Source organism: Notechis scutatus, chromosome 2, assembly GCF_049901735.1.
Source record: "Notechis scutatus isolate UNSWTSFEM ecotype Mainland chromosome 2, rNotScu1.2, whole genome shotgun sequence".
In the NCBI taxonomy this organism is placed as follows: Eukaryota; Metazoa; Chordata; class Lepidosauria; order Squamata; family Elapidae; genus Notechis; species Notechis scutatus.
The window spans coordinates 247,916,111-247,937,980 of NC_142010.1; the positions used below are offsets into that span (position 1 = coordinate 247,916,111).

General features: G+C 34.7%; 1 protein-coding gene across 3 annotated transcripts in view; it reads right to left on the reverse strand.

Moving 5' to 3' along the window:
• Positions 1-21,870, reverse strand: part of NIPBL (NIPBL cohesin loading factor) — a 157,388-nt gene that overhangs the window by 40,997 nt on the left and 94,521 nt on the right. For all 3 annotated transcript variants that reach the window (XM_026666409.2, XM_026666413.2, XM_026666412.2), the window contains 12 exons: positions 20,105-20,287; positions 18,482-18,682; positions 16,393-16,464; positions 16,198-16,287; positions 13,920-14,023; positions 13,455-13,541; positions 10,928-11,159; positions 10,086-10,237; positions 9,382-9,462; positions 8,771-8,871; positions 7,740-7,878; positions 6,504-6,586 (listed from right to left, as the gene is read on the reverse strand). In XM_026666409.2, coding sequence (XP_026522194.1) covers positions 6,504-6,586; positions 7,740-7,878; positions 8,771-8,871; positions 9,382-9,462; positions 10,086-10,237; positions 10,928-11,159; positions 13,455-13,541; positions 13,920-14,023; positions 16,198-16,287; positions 16,393-16,464; positions 18,482-18,682; positions 20,105-20,287 — 1,525 coding nt within the window. The remainder of the gene's footprint in view (positions 1-6,503; positions 6,587-7,739; positions 7,879-8,770; positions 8,872-9,381; positions 9,463-10,085; positions 10,238-10,927; positions 11,160-13,454; positions 13,542-13,919; positions 14,024-16,197; positions 16,288-16,392; positions 16,465-18,481; positions 18,683-20,104; positions 20,288-21,870) is intronic.

Here is a 21,870-nt window from a genome sequence, read left to right on the forward strand (position 1 = left end):
CTAGTTTTCATTACTCCTAAGGTAAAGAGGGCAATTCAGATGAATAGATCTTAAAGCATGTCCTGAATTTCCCTCCAAGATTCAATATCCAGGATGAAGAGGAGCTGTTGTGAACTAAATAATAGGAGTTCAGGTTGAAACTGACATTAAATTAAAATAGTAGTAACAGCTCTTTATTAAGTTGCTATGCCAGCAAAAAGAAAAGATCATAAGTTACAAATATCCATTCAATAAAATTAGTTCATAACAATAAGTTAAACCAACATAGGACTTCCGGTTTGGGCTTCTTCGGTGACGGACCGAAATCTGCGATCATGAGCGGTTTCGATCTGTGCTTGCCGCTGGAGCACCCCGATCCCTTCGATTCGGGGCTGAAGCCACCCCGTAGAGGTGGTGAAGAGGGGGGAGACTGCTAGCCAAGTGGAGGGGAGCCGCATCTCTCCTCCTTGCCTGGTCTAAACTCACTTTCCCAAAGGCGGTTGCAGCAGTGGTCAGAAATGGCCACCTCAAAGAAGAACCAACTGGATAAGAATGTGCAGGAGGAAGACAAAGAGGAAAGCAGGACAGACTGGGCTAAACACAGAGAACATCTAAGCCAGGTACCCTGAATCTAAAAGTATTTAGACGGATACTTCTGAAAGAAGATTTCTAAGCGGCGAAGGAGAGAGAAAAGGAGGTTAAAAATCCCTTTTCCTACTTTTATATTGACAATTACAAATGGTATGAAATGTTAAAAGGAAGATTTAAATAAGAAATTTGTGTTAATCTACTTTGACACTAATAGGCAACTTTAAGTTGAAATCTAAGTGTCAAAAGGAGAATAAAGATTTTTTTTTTGGTCATTTTAAAGCCCTAAAAAGGAGAAGAGTGGAGGTTTTAAAAGGGTGGAATTTGGAATAATGAAATAACGGAGTGCCACCTGGAAAAACAAAGGGGATTAACAGTGAAACTTCGAAAAGACTCCCAAGGATACATTGTAACTGAAACCTTACTAAAAGATATAGTAACCCACAAAAAGGAAAAGTAAAGGAAAGAAACAAGAAGGAACAGTCTGGGATTATTTGGTGATTTAAAAAAAAAAGTTTTTGGCATTGTTTTTTTGTTTTTGTTTTTTTTTACTTAAAGTCAATCGGGTGGTTGTTTAAAAGTGTTTAAAATGGCTGGAGGAATTGAAAATGAGTCTTAAAAAACAGAAAGAAGATGTAGAAGAGGGCTTCATATTGGCTTCATATTTCAATTTTTAGAAATGGAGATCCTGAACTATGAAAAGCAAAAGGAAAAGCTTCAAGAGTAAGAAGAAGGACAAAGAAGAAGCCATTTTCAATGATCAAACAATGCAATGTGTGGTGAAAAGGGGAAAAGGAGTTAAAAGTTTGAGATTAAAGGGAACAGCCAAAAAGAAAAATAGTCTGAAAAAGAAGCATAACAGCAAGAAGCAGAAAAGAAAATTACAGAAGAGAAAATTAGAGAGAGAAGGGTATAAAAAAGGGGATGAGAAAAAGGGCGGAAGATAGAAAGGGAAAGGACTTATGAGGGACAAAAGCAGGAAATAAAGAAAAAGGGGAAACGTACTAGGATTAAAGGTATTAGCTCATCTAGAAAACACAGAGATAATGGTTAAACTAAGTTAAAAGTGAGAATTCTGCAAAGGCACAAAAGATAGTGTTGTGACAGTAGATTATAGAAATGAGTTAGAAATGAAATAAGTAAATAATCTATGAGATAAAATTGTATTGTTATGTAATGGTATGCTTATTTATAATTAATGCAATAATAAAGGGAGGGAAACATTGTAATTGTTTCTATAGATTGATAAAATATTGAAGAAATGTGCAAGATTTATAAGGGAATTTATACCAGTTATTAGAATGAATTTGAATAATTATTTTGCTTATTAATAGTAAATAATTTATAAGATAAAATTGTATTGTTATGTAATGGTATGCTTATTAACAATTAACGTAATAATGAAGAAGGGAGGGAAACATTTCAATTGTTTTCAAAGATTGATAAATATTGAAAAGAAATGTGCAAGATTTATAAGGGAATTTATACCAGTTATTAGAATGAATTTGAATAACGATCTTGCTTATTAATTTTTATACTGTGTGTGTGTGTGTGTGTGTGTGTGTGTGTGTAGGTCTAGGTGTGGTCGGGTCTTTTCCCATGTAAGATTAAGAGTATCTTGGCGACGTTTCGGCGAGGTCCCATTTGTCATCCTCAGGCTGGTGCTTTCAGCCATCACACAGCCCATTATACCAACATCAACTCCATCAACCAATCAAGAGGCAGCAGCGCAGCCAACCAGCCCAGCACACCAGCCCCCACCACCAGTATTTATAGAGAGACAGCAGCTCTGATCACACACTGCTTGCACTGGCATCATCAAGCTTCTGTATTGTTCGTCTGTGTTCGTCTGTATTGTGTTCTATATATATAAGAAAACATATATATGAATGAATGAATTCATTCATATGTATATGTATATGTGTATATATGTATATGTGTATATGTATATGTATATATATCGTGTGTGTGTGTGTATATATATATATATATATATATATATATATATATATATATATATATATATATATATATATATATACACATACATACATATATATACATATATACATATACATATACATATACATATACATATACATATACATATACATATATATACATAACATAATATATATATATATATATATATATATATAGTATTCAGCTTTGTTCGGGTATTTAAGTTGTAGCAACGTTTCAGCAGAATCTCATCTGCCATCATCAGGCTTCTGTATTGTGTTCGTCTGTGAGTCAGACTTTCACAGCCGTTTCAGTTTTAAATTTGGGGCTAGCTTACTGCTGTGCCAGAATGTTTTTTTCTTAATCCTGATTGGTTGGGAGTCTTGGTCTGTGTTTATTGGTCCTGGAGACGAACACAATACAGAAGCCTGATGATGGCAGATGAGATTCTGCTGAAATGTTGCTACAACTTTAAAAGCACAACTTTAATGACATGGGAAAATACCCGAACAAAGCTGAATACCATACATGTAAGTACCCTATATATATATATGCTGTGGTTCTGAGGCTTGAGCCTGCATTGTTAGAGGAAGAAGACTCGGACGATGGGGAAGAGGAGGAATTGGGAATGCCTTCCTCCCCAGGACCTTCCTCTTCGGCAATGCCTTCCTCCCTGATTGTGCCTCAGGTGTCAGCAGATAACTGAGAGGGAAAGCCTGAGGCTAATCAGGAGAAGGAGGAGGGCATATCGGAGCAGCCTCTGACAGAGAATCAAGTAGATGAATGCTGGCTTGATGCTAGACAACGTCGCAGGAAAAAGTGTGAGCTGCAACGCAGGAAGCGGGGATGAATCAGAGACTGAGCTGAGTGACTGACACACCCCACAGGGGATAAAAGTGGGTGTGTTTTCTCTGAGAGCTCCGTACGGGACAAAGTGTGAGTTTTTCTGTGGAGCTTCGGTGTATCCTGTTTATTGAAAGCCTTCGTGATTTATGGTTCTGTTCTTGTCGGACTTGGCAGGCAGCGTGTGTAATACTGCCAAGAACACACAAACACTATTTTCTTAGAATTTTTCTTTGTGTATTTTCAAGGGGAAGTACCAAGCAGAGTCTGAATGATGAGAGTTACATGATATAAAATAGATATTAGAAATTTGAATGTTATAATTTTACAATGCACAAATTTAATATTTAATGAGATTTCATATGATAATAATTATAAGATCCAAAGGTGTTGCACTCCGATTGGCAATCATAGGGGGAATTTTGCTTTTTAATTATATTGGAAGAGAATATATGAAATTGTAAACAAGACAGTATAAGTATAATAAGTATAAAGTATAAGTATAATGAATAAAAATATATAGAAATTTAGGCAAAAGAAATGCAATTGAATAAGAAGAAAATGAGATAACTATAAAAGAAAATTAAGAGAAAATTAAGAGAAGGGAGAAATAGTGAGAAGTTGGAAAAAGAGTGATAAGATATGAAGTTGAATACATAAGATATATATGCATATGAAATTGTGTCTGTGTGGAAATGTGATAACCCGGAATCATGCTGTATTCAAATAAGATGTTTTATTTGTTATGTTTTGTTAAAACCCAATAAAACTTTATTAAAAAAATAAGTAAAGCCAATATTTAAAACTAAAATAAACAAAAGAACATAATATTCTACTGCAAAGTGTGCATATATCTATGATAAGATAAAATAATACCCAAACTACCAATCCTAATGAGAGTAGGATAATATAACAATGTCCTACTTTCAATCTTTTTTTGTCCAGTTCCTTCCCAATATTCCCGGGGCTCAACCTAAGCAAGACTGAGCAGCTTTGGGTGTTTGGACCTTCTGGTGCCAGGGATCTACTCAATGCCTGTGACACCACAGATTTGTGAGTTGCACTGGCTATTGGTGTGCTTCCGGATGTAATTCAAGATGATGTTTTTCACTTTTACAGCCCTTCATGAGTTGGGATTGGGTTATTTAAAGGATTACCTCTCCCCGATTGTTCCTACCAGTCTTAGCCAGTCTGGCAATATAGGCATGCTTAAGGTCTCATCTAGCTAAGAAATGAAATAGTTGGGCCTTTTCTGTCATAGCACTTGTCTTCTGGAATGTTCCTTCCTTCAGAAGAGCCAGGTCCTAAAGTTGGACCTGGTTTTGTAACAAAGGTTACAAATGGTGATCACATGAGCCTGGGACAGTGCAATTGTCATAAATATATGCCAGTTGCCAAGTGCCTCAATTCTGATCATGTGACAACAGTGAGGCTACAACAGTCACAAGTGTGAAAAAGGGTCATGTCACTTTTTTCAGTGGTGTTGTAACTTCAAATAGTCACTAAACAATGATTGTAAGTCCAGGACTACCTGCAACAAATAAGCAGAGATGTACAGATAAATAAGAGCAGACAGATATAAGGGAAATGTGGAAGGACCTAAAAAAAACATCAGTGTGTGAACTGGCAGCCAGTGAAGAGTTCCGTGGGGATAGAGCAGAAGGTCCAGAACAAATTGAATGGTAGTAGAACCATGGAATATAGAGAATTGCTAAGTCATTTATGAAAATGTTGAAGAGTATTGGGCCTAAGACAGAATCTCTCTGCATGCTTCCCTCCATGTAGATATAATTCCATTGAGGACTACACCTTAAGTGTGTTGGTCAGCCTGTTAAGAATCCATCTTGTGTTGATGCTGTCTATCCCACATTTTTCTATCTTACCAACAAGTAGTAAAAAAAATAAAGAATTTCAATAAAACAAAAAGTTATTTTATTTATCAAGAATATGTTAATACTATAGCACTTTAAAAAAAACCTGATCAATAGGACCCAAAATCTAGTCACATGGTACAATTGTAGGCATGATTCCATCAGAAAAGCTCTAGAAAGTTCCAAATGGTCCCAAAGTGATGTATAACTAATATGTGACACACATGTAGAAAAAACAGGAATTTCATTATTCACATTGCCAAAGGAACTCTTCTGCATATACTTAATCTGTTGCAGAAAGACTCTTATTCCAAAAATGAGAGAAGAAAAAAAAACCTCAGTGGTGCCCATTTAACTAATAGAATACTAATGGAATTAATTTATTGAATCCTAATTACTTATGACACTTATTTCTCAATGAGAACTATACAGGTAGCCCTCAAAGTACAACCATAATTGAATCCAACTGCTGAAGGCAGTTGTTAAGTGAGTTACACCCCATTTTTCGATCTTTTTGCCACAGCTGTTAAGCAAATCATTGCAGTTGTTATGTGAATCATAGGGTTGTTACACAAATCTGGCTTCTCCCACTGACTTTGCTTGTTCAAAGTTGGATGGGAAGGTTGCAAATGGTGATCACATGACCCCAGAAAGTGCAACCGTTATAAATACATGTCAGCTGCCAAGAGCCAGAATTTTGATCTCATCACCATGGGGATGTTGATGGTCATAAGTCTGAAAACCAGTTATAAGTCACTTTTACCAGTGCCTTTGTAACTTTGAATGGTCACTAAACAAATGGTTGCAAGTTGAAAACTACCTGTATGTATGTTTTATAACTTCGAATTTTAATAGTGAGTCAAGACAGGAATGATATTTAGGCTACAGAATCATATAGTCAATCAGTTTCTGAATATTTATACATGCTAACAGTGATCACTGTTAATAGTGTTGAAAAAGTATTCTGATGAATGATCAAAACCTACAACATTTTCAATTTTAAAGAAGAAAAATAATTACAAGTTAGCATGTTATTTCTAAGTATCGAATTTAAATGATCTCCAGCTTTAATATTTTCTTTGAAGCTATCAGCTTAATTTTCTACACTACTTTTAGCAAAAGTTCAATTAGAATTAAGATCTATCTCTATCTTGTTTCCCATTTCCATATTGTCTTAAAATATTTAAAAAAACTCCATGGGGATAAATTAGTTACTCAATAAAAATAAGTCCTACAATATACAATGTGAGATCTACTCACTTCTTGAGAAAAATAGAAAGGAAGTTTTGTGCTGTCCTCATAGCCGTTTCATATGAATTTGTAATGAGGACGTCCTGATCAATCTAAAACAAAACAGAACAGTTACTAAATGTATATTGAAATTTATGCAATAGCAGATGCACCATAAATGATGAGGAGCAAAATGGCAATAATGCTGTGATGTAAATTAGGAAAAATGTTTATCTTTACATTGAGACAATGAAGTATTATAACACACTGTAAATAGGGTTATAAGATGATTTTATACCTGCAAAACTAGTACATAATGTAGTAATTAGATTGTTAGTAAATCAACCATGTTATTGCAATCTAACTACAATTTTAAAAACTATGCACTGGTTGCCAGTAGGTTCAAGGCTGAATTCACTGTGCTAGGCTTTACCTTTAAAGCCCTTTTAGGCAAAGTACATCAAAACTAAATTTGCCAGGCCATGGGGAAGAGGATCTAACTATAATCTCCCCACTCACTCTGTAGGACTAAACCAGGTGACAGGTATTCCTCAAAATAGCCTCCAATCTTTAGAGCAATTTATTCAAGAGGTATAGGCAATTCACCCTGCTGTAAGGTTTCCGATGGATGCCCTAATTAAACCATGAGCCTCAAGCTGCTCTGTCAGTTTCCCCCCCTCCTGTCTATGGCAACTCGAGAGCAGGCCAGGAACACTTTACGAGTTGACACTGACATTTTACAAACCAAATCTGTAATTTACATTGTCTGTGAACTTTCAGCCCTTTTAAATTTGAGAGTCTCTGTCACTTTTTTATTCAATAATTTCTGTGTGTATAATTGTTTTATATTATTGTTATGCAGTTATAATATTGTTCTTTGTTATTATTCATCTCCCAGAATTCTTCAGAATTGGGGCAAGTTATAAATATGAAGGAAGAAAGGACAGACATACAGCATTTCTAGAAGACATATGGCCTAGTATCAATTAACAGTTAATAGCTAAACTCAGATAACGGAGTTGAAGGTTGGAAAAGATAAGTTTCACTTCACAACAGTTACATTTCCTTTAATCCATCAGTTCTGTTTCCCATATCCTTCTTTCTCTACTTTCTCTAGTTTGTTTCCTTCTGTTGAAAGTTTCTTCACTGTCTTCTTTTTCAACTTTCTTCTTTGTTGTGTGCTCTTATGGTTATTATATTTCTATTCCTCACATCAGTAGCTAAACTAATCATAGGAGCAGTTACATATTTTCAAAACTAACTCACTTTTTTATTTGATTCCTCTTCAGAATTAGAGTCTTTTTCACCTGATGGTAGATGCACAACACACTGAATTAATTGTAAGACTAATGCAGTCACCATTTGAATATACATGGGTTCCCCATCTTTATCACTGCTGTTCAATCTGTTGAATAAATATAAAACTCTTTATTGTTTATCAAAAGTAAAATCAACAACAAACATTTGAATCCATTACAAATTTTCAGATAGTGAATGCATTCAGATAGAATCAACCCTGGACAAAGGATTGCATTCCATTACTATGAGTAAACTTCAGGTCTGATTTGCAAATAGGAAGCTACTGTATTCAACAATCCCAGAAGAGTGAAATATTCAAAACCTAGAATATGACTGGAATATTAATTTATGAAAAAAAATATTTTCATTCACAATGAAATTCAAGCATTCTTCGCATTAAAAATATGTTTTCAACTATTGTTTATATTTCTGAAAAACACATTTGTTTAAAAGCTAGGTTTCATCTCTCTTTCCTCCTTATTTTTTTCAATGTACTTGGGCAGAAGATTAAACTAAGACATAGACCTATTAACTAGCTAGCAGGAAAAATGGAACCAAGTCTAGGCAGTTTGTATTTACTACATTGCTCTGATAGAATCTGTTATTCTTAACTTAATTTCCATTTATCCACCAAAACAAATCACTTTGAAGTTTATTGACTAATTCATGTAAAGTACAAGTAGAACTTATTTTGTTTCTTTTAAAAAAATCTCTAATATGCCCCAATTCTGCCTGAGTGACAATCGAAGTATGATTCTTTACTCCAACACATCTATTTTTTCTTCTACAACCACCATGCTCTAACTATTGCACCACTATAATTCAATAATCCTTATATTGTCCATTCATCAGAAATTAATACAGGGCTAATGCAGTTAATCATATATTCATTTCCATATTCCGGTGGAAGAGGTAAGCACATTTTAAACCCTAAAAAAATTCATACACACACACACACACACACTGCATTAAATAGGTGTTTTGCTGTTATATATTACCTGAAATTTCTCAAACTCCTTTTGCTAGTTGGTAACCTTGCAAGTGAAGTAAAAATTTCTTCTAATATTAATTGCCTATGTTTTTCGTATCTTGAGAAAACCTGTTTAAAATCAATGTCTTTTTTAAAAAATATTGTTCTTTATATTGGAAAAGCATACAATGGAAAATGTCATTACATTTTTTTTCTGTTTCCCCCCACCCAATAAACTGCCAATCCTATTTTGTATGTTCTTAACTAGCTCCATCCCTGTAGAATTAATTTGTTAACTTACTATTGCCAATTATCCTATAGATGATTTAGATATTTTATAACTATGTTTTAAAGTAATTCAGATAAATCTTGAAATCTGCAGCTACAGCAATGACTAGAATTCTCTCTTTGTTGAATGGAAAATCTATGCTAGAGATAGACTACATTCTGGCACTTGCACACTGCATTTTTAAAAATTACAATTGCTTTTAGGGCCTACAGTTTACAGTTTTAAAATGGACTGTTTTTGGTATATAAATAATTTAAGTAACTCATGAATTCCTTATTGTTTTACATACATAAATACAGAAAATACGAAATCATTTTTAAATTAAATACTAGTTTAAATAGTATGCTTACAGCGGTGACTAGTTTGATGGCACACAACTGTAGTTCACTAACATTTTCTACAAAGAAAGGTGTTATTCCAGTTGAAGAAATCTATTAATAAAAAATAAAAAATAAATTCATTATGGCTGAGAAATTGATAAAAAATGTTAAATGCAATCATTGTTTGTCTTTTAAAATTGTATATATATATATATATATATTTTAATGAAGTAGTTGTGTCACATAATTTAAACATAATTCTAAGTTTAAAGAAATTTTCAGTGTTTAATTGAAAGGGAAAAAATAAATTATCTTTATTTTTACAGGACTTCTGTGCTTCCATATTAGCCTAGGAAATGAAATTACAAAGAAGTATGTTCAAACACTGTATAATCCTTTTATAAGAGGAACATTAACATAATATAAAGTTAAGAGGTGGCAGATGTAAATATCTAGAGAGTTGGCAATGGTTAGAAAGCCAAATATTTTACAAGATTAATGGTCAGATAGAAAGCCAGATAGGTTACTAGTCTTCAAAATTATACTTGTCTATTCTTATTATATTCAGACCTGAGTTTCCACATTACTATATTGAATAACTCTAGCAGACTAACAGTTTAAAGCTTTATTGTTAAACAGTGGGGAACAATCTATTTTAGTTATTAAAATACCTACTAAAGATAAAGTTGTAGGAAAAAGCGGGGGGGAATCAGAATGACACAGATCCAACTTACTTGAAGAATTGTAGTGTCAGTTAGAAGCTGTATCTCTAGTAATTCAGCCAAACTACTAACAATGTCACAAATTTTGTTATACAGCATCACTATAACTCTCTGTTTATGAGTGGAACACTTGGCACGCTTTGCTTTTGAGCTTAACACACCACCTAAAAAAATCAAATCAAATTGTATTTTAGCAATATTACCAATCAGAGGAAAGACAAAAAAAATTATTAAGATTTATATGTTTCCCTTTAATCAATAATTAATAATCATCATATATTTTTAGAAAAAGGAATCAAAAGTCATCATGAAAAAAAGAGATTGAAATAAAATTAACTAAAATAATGTCAATAAAACTAATAGTTTAAAAATAGAATGACTACTATTATAGATGACAGAAAGGCAATTTGTAAAAACAGGCATATATGAATTAAGAATTTGGTAGCATTAACTTTGCTAATAAGTTTTTTACTGGTACAGAACAAGTGAAAGTTTAAATAAAGATAAAAAATTAAAGTTCTAAGCTGTAGGAGACTAATATATAAATTGGTTCAGCAACTCAAGAGAATAGGGGCTTAGCTTAATTTTATTAAAGAAAATTGAACACGATACAGTATAGCAAAGAACAAGCTATAGAACATTTGATGAATGGAAAAAGTTATAGCAAAATTCACAGAAATTGAGCCTTTCAAAAATGAAAACAAAGATCAATTTTTACATACGGGAAATGTTCAAGTACCTACTCTAATTCCATGTTTCTTTGTCAATATAACCAGACAGTAACATCCCTACCTACAATTTCAATACCATTAGCTTTCAGGATAATCAATATATATATTTATTCTTATACTAACCACCATGTGGATCCAATCGATAAACAGGATCATACTGAGGATAAAGTGTGTTTTGCAAGTGAAACTTAGTGTACTGAATAACTCTTTCTATTACATCTTCAATATACACAGCTTTGGGCATGTTGGGTGATGTCATAATGTTGATAGCTGTAAGACAGGCATCGGCAGATTTTGTGACTCTCTCCATGATCAAGTCTCTCCATAATCTTTCTTCATCCTCAGTATCATTATTCTGTCAAAAATAAGATCATTAGCCTTAAATCTGCTTCAGCAATAATATGGAAAAATCTCAATAAGTTTTAAAATTCACTTAATAAACTTCATGAAATATTCATGTTTTTCAATTTAAAAAATCTTCAAATATATTTTCTAGTTGATGTGCCATTAGCTATATCTAAAGTAACATTATTATTGTCAGGCTCAAACATTAAATTGCAGTTCCCATATACAAGTATCTAATCAACTAAAGTTCAACATTATATTGGCACCAGATAAGGATCAAAGGAATTCAAGAGGGGTTGGGTTTAGTCCAGGGGTGTCACACTCATGGGCTGTGGGCCGGATACATCATGTGCTGGCTCCACCCCCGCCCAATTTAGCTAAGGAGAAAAGAGACTCAATACGTCACTGCCATGACGTTTGACATCCCTGACTTAGACCATTTGTGGGAACTTAGCAACTCTTAGCTGATAATTCCCTCAACTCTGCCTGCTCTTCTCCTACAAGTATTACGTTTTTGATTTCTACATAATGCCTAAATTCATTTATTCCCAAGCATCTAACTAGATTATCATTTAGCAACTGCCCCATTTAGTGACTGTATCATTAACAACCAAGTTGTCAATCCCAATTTATCACTAAATGAGGACTGCCTGTATGCTTCTTTATACATTGACAATTTAAAATTATTTTGGCTGTTGCTTCACATTCTAGTTCAAACCACACTTGTAAAATATGTCTTTCAATTGGTCACCACTGGTGATGAAACCTCCTTGTAGTTTTAATCTGTGAACTTGGAAAAAGCTCTTCCCCAGAAACTAGAAGAGGAGAGTCCTGCAATCCGGGATCTACACCAAATATTTTAGTCACATCTGTATAATCTTCCAGATAACTACAGAAAGAATTTGCTACTACAGGTAGTCCTTGATTTACAACCATTGCTAGCAATCATTCTAAGTTACAATATTGAAAAAAAGTTAATTTTACACTTCAGTGTAAAAATCACAGATCTTACACTTATGGCCTTTGCCAAATTCCCACACTCACATGATCAAAAATTGGACACTTGGCAATGTATTTGTGACAGTTGCAGCATCCCAAGGATAGAGTGATTGTCATTTGTGAGGCTTCCCAGCCAGCTTCCAACAAGCTAAGTCAATGGGGAAAGCCAGATTGCCTTAACCACCTGGTTCACTTAACAAGTGTAGCAAAAAGGTAGTAAAATTGGCCACAACTCACTTAAGAACCACCTTGTTTAGCAATGGAAATTCTGGCTCCAATTATGGTTGTAAGTCGAGGACTACCTATATCTTCTTCAGGGATTTGATTTTGGAGTTCTTCTAATTGGGAAGGATTGAAATCCTCACAAAGAGGACACAGGAAATTTAAAGAAAAGGCTAAGTATGAAGTTATGTATGGGTGTGGCAGAAGCAAATGATAGAGTACTGTGAGAAAGATATGAAAAGGCATACTATATAGCGTTAATGTAAACTAGATTTAGCTAGATTTTTCTACTCCCATCTCTTATTTTTGTCCATTTTTTCACTCTTTCTGTGTTTTGCAGATCATTGCTTATCTTATGAATGTATTGAATCCTTCAATAAATATTAATTTAAGGAATAGAGGTCATATTCCTCTTCTATGCATTTCATTTATTTCCTCTTTAAGGTTTAAAAAGATATCCTTTCCTATCAGAAAAAAAAATCCCTTTCCAAATAAGGCATGCTTTTTTTAATTGGGGAATTAATTTTTCCAATTAAGAGCTATCTGCTGATGTGTTCTAACAATAGCATTGTATTGCTCACCAGAGTGAAAGTATGGATAGAGAAATCCATACTCAAAACAACTTTTTTTATTTTGGTTTCTTTTATTTTGTGTCTTTTTCCACCCTAGTTTAGAATTATATTCCTTTATATAAAATGCTACTACCACATAGATGTGGCTGATCATAAGTGGTGATAGCTGTCCTGCAGGCACTAACTTGTTTTGGGTCACACAGAGACACAATCACTAACTTGCCTATGCAAATCATTCTGGGTTGAGTGACTGTATTGTGTGGCCTGTCAGCTGCCAGCAGAGCTAGCAGCAGAGTCAAGACAAGGAGGAAGTTGAAGGGGAGCCTGAGTCATGTGTTGTCTAGTATGCTGTTAAAAACTGAATTCTCAGCCACTTTTGAATTTAATATTTGATGGACTTCAAACCTGTATCAAAATAATGCCACTCCAAATAAAATATATAAAATAAAATGTCATTCCAAATAAAAACACTTGTAATCTTAATATGTTATCAACCTTTTTTAACAACTTACATGATTAAGCAGAGTCGAAAGCTTTGCACCATCTTGAATGTTTTTCTCTAAAATGTTCAGAACTTTCACTGTTTTTTCAGTTGAAAGCTAAAAAAAAAAAAATCACCAAACAATAAATAAATACATGAACAGAAATTAATACTTTTCTGTGTCTGACATTTAGATTCATTAGACAAACCAAGAGCATGGATCATGCAAAATTGAAAAGAAATAGCTCTAACATAAATTCAATTTTGCTCAGAATTAACTTTTTAAAAACAGCTTGCAAAGGACTTCACAAAAGTTCACTCTGGACTATTTGAGAAGCACAACAAATATATATTTTTGGTAACACAAGGATAAAAACAGATGTGCATTTTTTCAGTCTCTTCCAAGTGACTTCAATATCAAAATGTATTTCAAACCAATTTTTTAACGAGTCCCTTGTTTTTGCCACGCCTTCATTTTAAGGAAGCAGTAACTTACCCTATCCATAATGCCCATGGCCTTAATTTTAGCTGATTCACTGCCCAATTCACTTAGTTGATGCTTCCCCAGTAATAACTCCTGAGGAATTTCATCATCGTCACCTAAAAATAAAACAAAAGAATACAAGCTCACTTTTCCTTTTGATGTACTTTAATAACAGCATAATTACAAAATATATAAATTAATGTTTACAAAACGATTTCTCTGGTCTTTTGCATATAGAGCCAAGAAACTATTCAGGTAAGGATCCAAAATTAATAGAGACAGAAAATATCTAAAATAGCAAAATATTTGAAGAAGTAGCAATGGCCCCAGCAGAACCTGGAGAAACATGTAGCAATGTTGAATGAGTGGAGAAGGGCAGCAGGAAAATATATCAGTAATGGTAGCATGAGATCTATGAGAGCAAGTAAGTAATGAGGATGGTAGCTGGTTCCCTGCCTGGGACAGCCATCCAATGATAGGTTAAGTAACTATGCAGTAATAGGTTCGGGTGCAGGAAGGATTATGTCCAGATGAAGTATGGGACAAAATCTCTTCCCACTTCTCCCTGAAGACCAAGCAATCACAATGGACAAGTCCAAAGGCTAAGCCAATATCAGGAAGACAGAGAGAGGGAGAGGGAGAGGGAGATGACAGAGGGAATGTTAAGAGAGGGCAATAAAAATGATCTGGAATCTTGACACAGAAGGTAACAGAATATTGATAGAAAATATAATAAGAAAGAAGCAGAGGAAGGAGTTAGTTTTAAATGGGATAGAGTTAAAACCAAAAAGAAAGGTATAAAGCAACTTAAAAGTTAGGAATATCAGAATAAGAACAAAAATAAAAAATAAGAACTGGACTGTAATAGAATAAATTGATATGTATGTGAGAGGTCCTTGGTGCTTTATGAGCTTGCTTGTTTTCTTGTTTTCTGAACCAAGTTCAGGGAGCACTAAGGACCCCTCATTTCAACCCTGATCTACAAATATTCTCCTTTATTGATATGTATATTAAAGTTTTAAAACAGAAGATATCAAAGTACAAGTAGTCCCTGAGTTACAATAGTAGTTGGAGCCTGCCCATCACAATCATAATTAATGAAGTTGTAAAACAGGTCAATCATATGACAATCCAATTTTATGCCCTGTATTGTAGTGGTCATTGAGCTAGTAATTGCAGTCATTAGGTGAATCTACAGTTGTTAAATAAACCAATGGTTCTTTGTGGACGTAGTTTTGTCTAAATCTGGAACTAAATGCTGGTTTTCAAGCAATTTGACCATAAATTGCAGTCAAATAACCATGGGGCGCTGCAAATGACCATAAATGTGGTTGCTGAGTGCCTAGAGTGCAATCATGTGAGCGTGGTAGGGGGAGTATGATTTTTGGAAATTCAAATACGAGTGATATGTGCCCCCAAGTAAATCTATCAGAACTTTAAATGGTCAGTTGTAAGAACCACTTGTAAATCAAGGACTAGCTGTACTGCTTATTATAGAGAAATATTTATTTCTTTTTAAAAAAAACAAACTTTATTGAATATATAACTAAAATAACGAATAAATATTTATTTCTGATACATTATTATTAGTGCATCACTTCAAGAAGTTAAGAGACTGTATTCACGTGTCAAACAATATGTGAATTCATACATCACATGAATTACTAATTACATTAGGATTATAATTTCCCAGGACAACTTTTAAGCAGCATTTAGATCTCGGGAAAGTAAAAAAATACTTTAGGAAATTTGCACTTCACAACACAATTCAATCATCCTAATAAATATTCTTATTTATTTATATTCAAAATTATACATCTCTGATTCCTCCTTGCCTTTTAGTTCTATTGTAAGTTTGTCCATCTCGGCACATTCTAATATTTCTTTGTATTAACATCTCTTTGGACAGTATGTTTTCTAATTTCCAACCCTGTGCAAAAACTATCATTGCTGCTGTTATTATGTGCAATATGATCTTTTGGATTTGTTTGAGAAATTTCCCTTTAATTATTCATTCTAATAAATCTTAAAGGAGTGTCTTTTATACCACTTCTAATTATTCTTGTGGAGCATGCAGGTTAATACTGATATCCATAAGCCTGATTGAAGAAATTCTGGGCAGTACAGTTAGTCTCAAAAGTGTGTGTGTGTGTGTGTGTGTGTTTTGTGTCTGTCTGTCTGTCTGTGTATGTAATATATATATTAAAAGTACATAGCCCAGTTTAGACCAGAAAATACCAATGTCATGGAAGACATGTCAAGAAAATAGCATGCTTTAAAAAATATTTACCAAATGCAGTAAAATCCATGTCCTCCAAGTTGTCCAAAATATTTTCAACTGAAGCACTGAACCTTTTGAATGTAGAAGAATCCATCATTTCTACAAAAAAACAGGCAGTATAGTATAGTTTGAGTCATGAAGAAGTAATTGCAATTAAATAATCAAAACTGGGGCATGTCAAAAATATCAGAAATCCAAAAATACCTTCAGGAGTTAACTTTGGTTCATAAGCTTTCCTTTTCTTTTGCTTTTCTTTTTTCTTCATTTTTCTAGCCACTTTAAAGTAAAAATATAAAGCTTATAAAATTAGTTATTTAAAGGAAATGTTATTTTCTATAACAATATATTATTACTACATAAATGCATTTTCAACAGTTGGCTTATAATATATCTAAAATAACATAAATTAAATATGTATTTATTTATAGTTGAAGACCAAGTCACAGAATTTAAAAACGCTGTACAGCAGCGGTGTCAGGTGACATATCACAACTTTTTCCCCCTTTGCTAAAACTGGGGGGAGCGCATGACGCATCCAGTCCGTGAGCCCCGAGTTTGACACTTCTGCTGTACAGCACACCGTTAATTAAAGAATAACAGTACATACATATATTACAAGAAAAAAAACCTTTAACATTTCATTGAAAGCACCAAACAGTTTCTATAAGGTAACACTAAATAAAAATGTTGCTACTGCCCTCAAAACACCTGGGTATTGATAACACTGGTCTACAAATTTTGGGAAATTATTGACCTCCAAGATAATATGTGATAATTCTTACATATTTTGATTAGATGAATCAGCAAACAGATAATAAAGGGGCTGGTTGGCACCTTTTCAAGATATTTCACAATAAAGATTTATACACAGCGAGTATATTGCCTACAAGGGAAGGAGATGTCTAATAATCATGATGCCTTGTAACTTTTCTATAAAGTACAGTAGAATAATGAAAATGGTACCACATGGAAGTGTACAAAGCCTTCAAGTCCGTGGCAACGGAGTTTGTCAGGAACAACAAAGTAGATGACTATGAAAAACATGTGGAAAATTTGCTTAGGTCCTATTTTTGCACTTGGTGCAAAAATGTCACTGAAACTTCACTTCTTACACTCGCATTTAGAGTTAGGTATTTCCTTTTGAACTGTGGGGCAGTGAGTGATGAGCATGGGGAGAGATTGCACCAGGATATTGCAGACATGGAGAAAAGATACCAAGGGAAATGGAGACCTCCATGCTTGCAAATTATTGTTGGAATCTCCCCAGGAATGATCCTACTGCAGTTCACAAGAGAAAAGCCAAAAGGCGCAGTTTGGATACCAAATAAAGATGGAACCTTGTTTAATCTGATGTTAGAGCTAGTCAGTTTTTCACGCAAAAAGCATGAAACTGTTATATGAAAAGCCAATAAATGAATGGAAAGTTGGTATCAATAAAAAGATACATTTTTTGTTACATCTTTTTATTGATATCAATAAAAAGATACATTTATAATGATTGGTGTGGCACCATTCTCATTCCTGTATCACATTTTGCAGAAAAGTTATGGAGCATAACTGCTCATCCCCCTCACAATTTTGAATTATTTTGATGCAATTTTGACCTGAAGCTATATCTTGAAAACTGGAGCCAATTAATATTCAGGACTTAACTTTCCTTTATTAGTGACCCAATTCTGGTAAAATTTAGCTACTTTCATTTCCTAGGCTTTCTCCTTGTAATTTAATGTGTAATTTAATAAGCAAACCTGAATCTCTTCATTACAGGTAGAATTTATCGGACTCCAGATTGGTGATATTAGCTCTAATTGGCAGTGCAAGCCTTTAAAAGAATGTATGAAACAGACTCAACCGCTTTGTTCAAGTAAATACATACTGGATCTTCAAATGGAAGATTTAATTTAACCTGCTTAATTTAATAAAAGGACAATTATTTATTTATTTAAACGTGTTATGGCTTCTGGAGCAGCTTACATAATCATAAAACAGTAAAAAACATATGCCACAGACAGTCTGGGCTAAAAGAACTGTAACAATAACAAAAAACAGAATACGCACCTCACAAACATTAACTTCAGATCTGAGAACAAAGCCAGGACCTAAAGGCTTTTTGAAATCCCAGGAGAGATGGCACTCTCTGTATATCTGGGTGGATGCGGTTTCAGAATGTGAGAGTCACAACAGAGAAAGCACGCCTCCTTGGTCCCCAAAAATGGGAATGTTTAAGACAGGAAACTTGAAGTGCACCCACTAACAGAATGTAACCGACAAAAACAATTGGAAGTTTCATTACCTTCACTGAGACAAGGAGGAGGAGAATAATCATCTATGTCTGAATCTTCTGGACTTCGAGCACGGTATCGGCTGCTACCAGAACTCCTCCTTCCTTCATGATAATGGGCACTCCTTTTATGATCTCCAGAACGTCTGTCATGTTCTTCATATTCCCACGCTTTGTCATCATTTCTGTCTTTTCTATGTCTTTTCCGAGAAGCTAGAAATAACCTCTGTTATCAGTGCAAAGGAAATCTACAAGGCTTCAGTTATGAGAAATTAAACATGCAAAGTTCTTTCTTGAGACAGCAGAACTCTTTGAGGAAAAAATTCAGAAATATTTATTTGTAAATCTTAATGAAAAATTAAAAAATAGCTTCTATATTCAATATTTACAAATTACCATGTTTCTCAGAAAATAAGGCCGGGCCTTATTTTCTTTTGACCCCTGAAAAAACAGCTAGGCCGTCTTTTCAGGGGTGACTTAATTTCTCCCCCCCCTCGCCTAGAGCACCCCGTGGGCAGCCACGCCTCGCCACCAGCCGCTAACGGCCGATCATGGCGGAGCGCAGAGAGCTCCCTACCCCCGCCAAGCTCCTTTGCTGCAGACCCGGGTATGGTGCTGGGTGCAGGCCGGGTCAGCGGCAGTGGCAGCGTGGATGTTGGCTTCGGTGGCGGTGGGGCACTTTGCATTGCGCCTGCCGCTATTGCTTCCTCCGCCACTGTTGCTTTCCCTTCTGCCCGTGCGCTGCCACGTTTGGAGTGCTGCACATTCCTCCACCGGCAGCATTTCAGCTGCTTCTTAGGTGGGGAAGCCATAGCTTCCATGGTTCCTGCCAGCGCCTCTCTCACCAGCGCCATCTCCAACAACAGGAGCAGCGGTGAGACAGACCCCACTGCCGACGAGAACCGCCTGCCCTCCTGCAGAGGCATTGTTTTGATTGACGGCAGCTGCATCGACAAGGTCCTGCAAGTCGGTGAGTCTTTCAGGGTTGGGTGGGTAGAAGTGGCGGAGGGAGGGTGATGCGATCGTTTCTCTGCCCCCCATGCCTCGCTTTGCTTCCCGCCCCAGAGCTTCAGGTCATGGTCTCATCCCTTGTATGGTTGGGTGCTCTCCTCTTGCTCCAGCTGCCCGAAACCCCACCGTGCACTTTCCCCCCCACTCTTTAAGTTTTCTTTACTCTCATTCCCTCTGTCAGTTCCCTAAGAATACAGACTGGCCGGGCAGCTTCCTCCCCACCCCTCCTGGTAGTTTTAAAAGGGGAACCATCTATCCACTTTGCCCTTCAAGCAGAGGCAAACCTTCCAATCCAAACAGAAGAGAAAGGGAATCATCCTACAGTCCCTTAGCACCAAGCTTCCCAGAGGATTCTCCCAAAGGATCCACCCCAAAGGAGGATTCACCCCCTTAAATTCACTCCCCTCCTTTGGGGTGAATCCTTTGATGAATCCTCCTGGTTTTGTGTGTGTGTGTGTGTGTGTGTGTGTGTGTGTGTGTGTGTGTGTGTTGCAGCAGTCTATACTAGCCTCATCTGTGTAAACTGCTTTATTCAAATTAGCAAGGTTGACTTGCAAATTGCTAGAAAACGTATTACCAAATACATATATTATCATTATCAAAAGAAATTGCCATTCTACTTACTTTCAAAAGCCTCTTCACTGTCATTGTCTTCATCAGAACTAATTTCAGCATATTTTGGTTTTTCGTTTACTGTGCTACGCTTACGTTTATTCATTTTCACTCGTTCACAAAGTGGCATGGTAGATTCAATTTCTGCTAGTAGTTCTGGGGGTAATTCCTTTAACACTGACTGATCTATGCTACCTATTAATCAAGAGTAAACTGTGAGTGAATATCAATCCAAATATTGTTAATATCTACAAGACAAATTAACTTTTTATACTGCTTTTCACATCAAAACCCCAAGCCAATTTATACATTATTAATAATGGTACAGCAACTTAAAAACCACACAGTATTACCTGTTTCTATTTATCAAAAATGGAAAGTGCGAAATTTAAACATGATAAGCTCTGTTGTAAAAAAAAAACCTAAAATGTTTCTATCTCTCTCAGAATATATCTAGTTTAGAAGAATTTATATAAATATAATACATAGTATTTTCTTTGCAATCATTTGTTACTCATTTATTGTTGGGGTAAGCAAATAGTGTACATTAGCATGCAACAACATATCTGAAGTTAGTTTCTGTTCACAGATATAAAATATACTGAAAAGATTCAGATTCTGCACTTACAGTAGAAAAATGTTTGCATACATTTTCGGTAATGTTTAGAAACCAAATAAATAATAAAGGTAGCAAACATTTTTCTCTATATATTTACAACAATAAGTAAACATCAAAGCCATCAGATAGACTGAAAATTTCTTCAAGTCTACCTTCTTGAATGTATCTGTTCATAATGAAATTCTATGTATTACTGTGGAAAGGACTTTCACCCACAGACAAGAGAATATCTTCAACAGTGCAAGTTTCAAAGAAGTGAAAAGTCTAATGCAGGATATATCAATGAAGCAATACATATGCTCCCACTTTAATAGAAGCAAAAGACTTTTCACAAAAGTATCTCTTCTCCCATGTGGTCATAACTCACAAATCACATTTTCATATCTACTGAAACTTATAATTCATATAAGTGCAATAAATAAATAAATATGATCTGTTTGAACATCTATTTCCACTTCCATACATAAGACTTTTCTCCAGCTAGAAGTGTAGATTAAGAGCCATTTAAAATATATTTACATTTAATTTAAAAATTATATGAAAATAGAAGATAAAATGCGATCTGAAATTAATCTGAAAAATTCAATTGTGGAGTATAATGGTTGAATGGTAGAAATTTAATTCCAGTGATCCTATTTGTTTACCTGAGAAATAGAAGTGGTAATATTAGCAAACTACTTTTTCTTCATTTACCTAATTTTTATATTTATTTCTGAAAATACATTTTTTTTAAATTCACAACTTTAGATAGAATAGCTATTATGAAAGTCACGGAAAGCATTATAAAAAATTAAATTAAATTAAAATTGATACAAAGCCAACAAAAACATAAAATGATTACACCATAGTTTCAAACATAAGACAAAATTTAAATTGTCCGTTTGAGACCTTTCTGACTGTGATGTTTTAAGGAATAGTGAATATTTTTGAGTGCAACTACCTTGTCAACAATACAACTTTGTTATTTACATAGGCCCTTTATGCCTAAATCTCTCTGGCAGACGCAAAGACATTTTGTGTACATATGTTTTGCTGTGTCATGTTACATTGTTTTGCTTCCTACAGGAAGCTTAGACATGACAATGATTCAGGATCTCATTTTAAGTTCTAATTTGTTCCAAGAGAAAATATACAGCTGAATTGTGCTCTCCCCACTTAG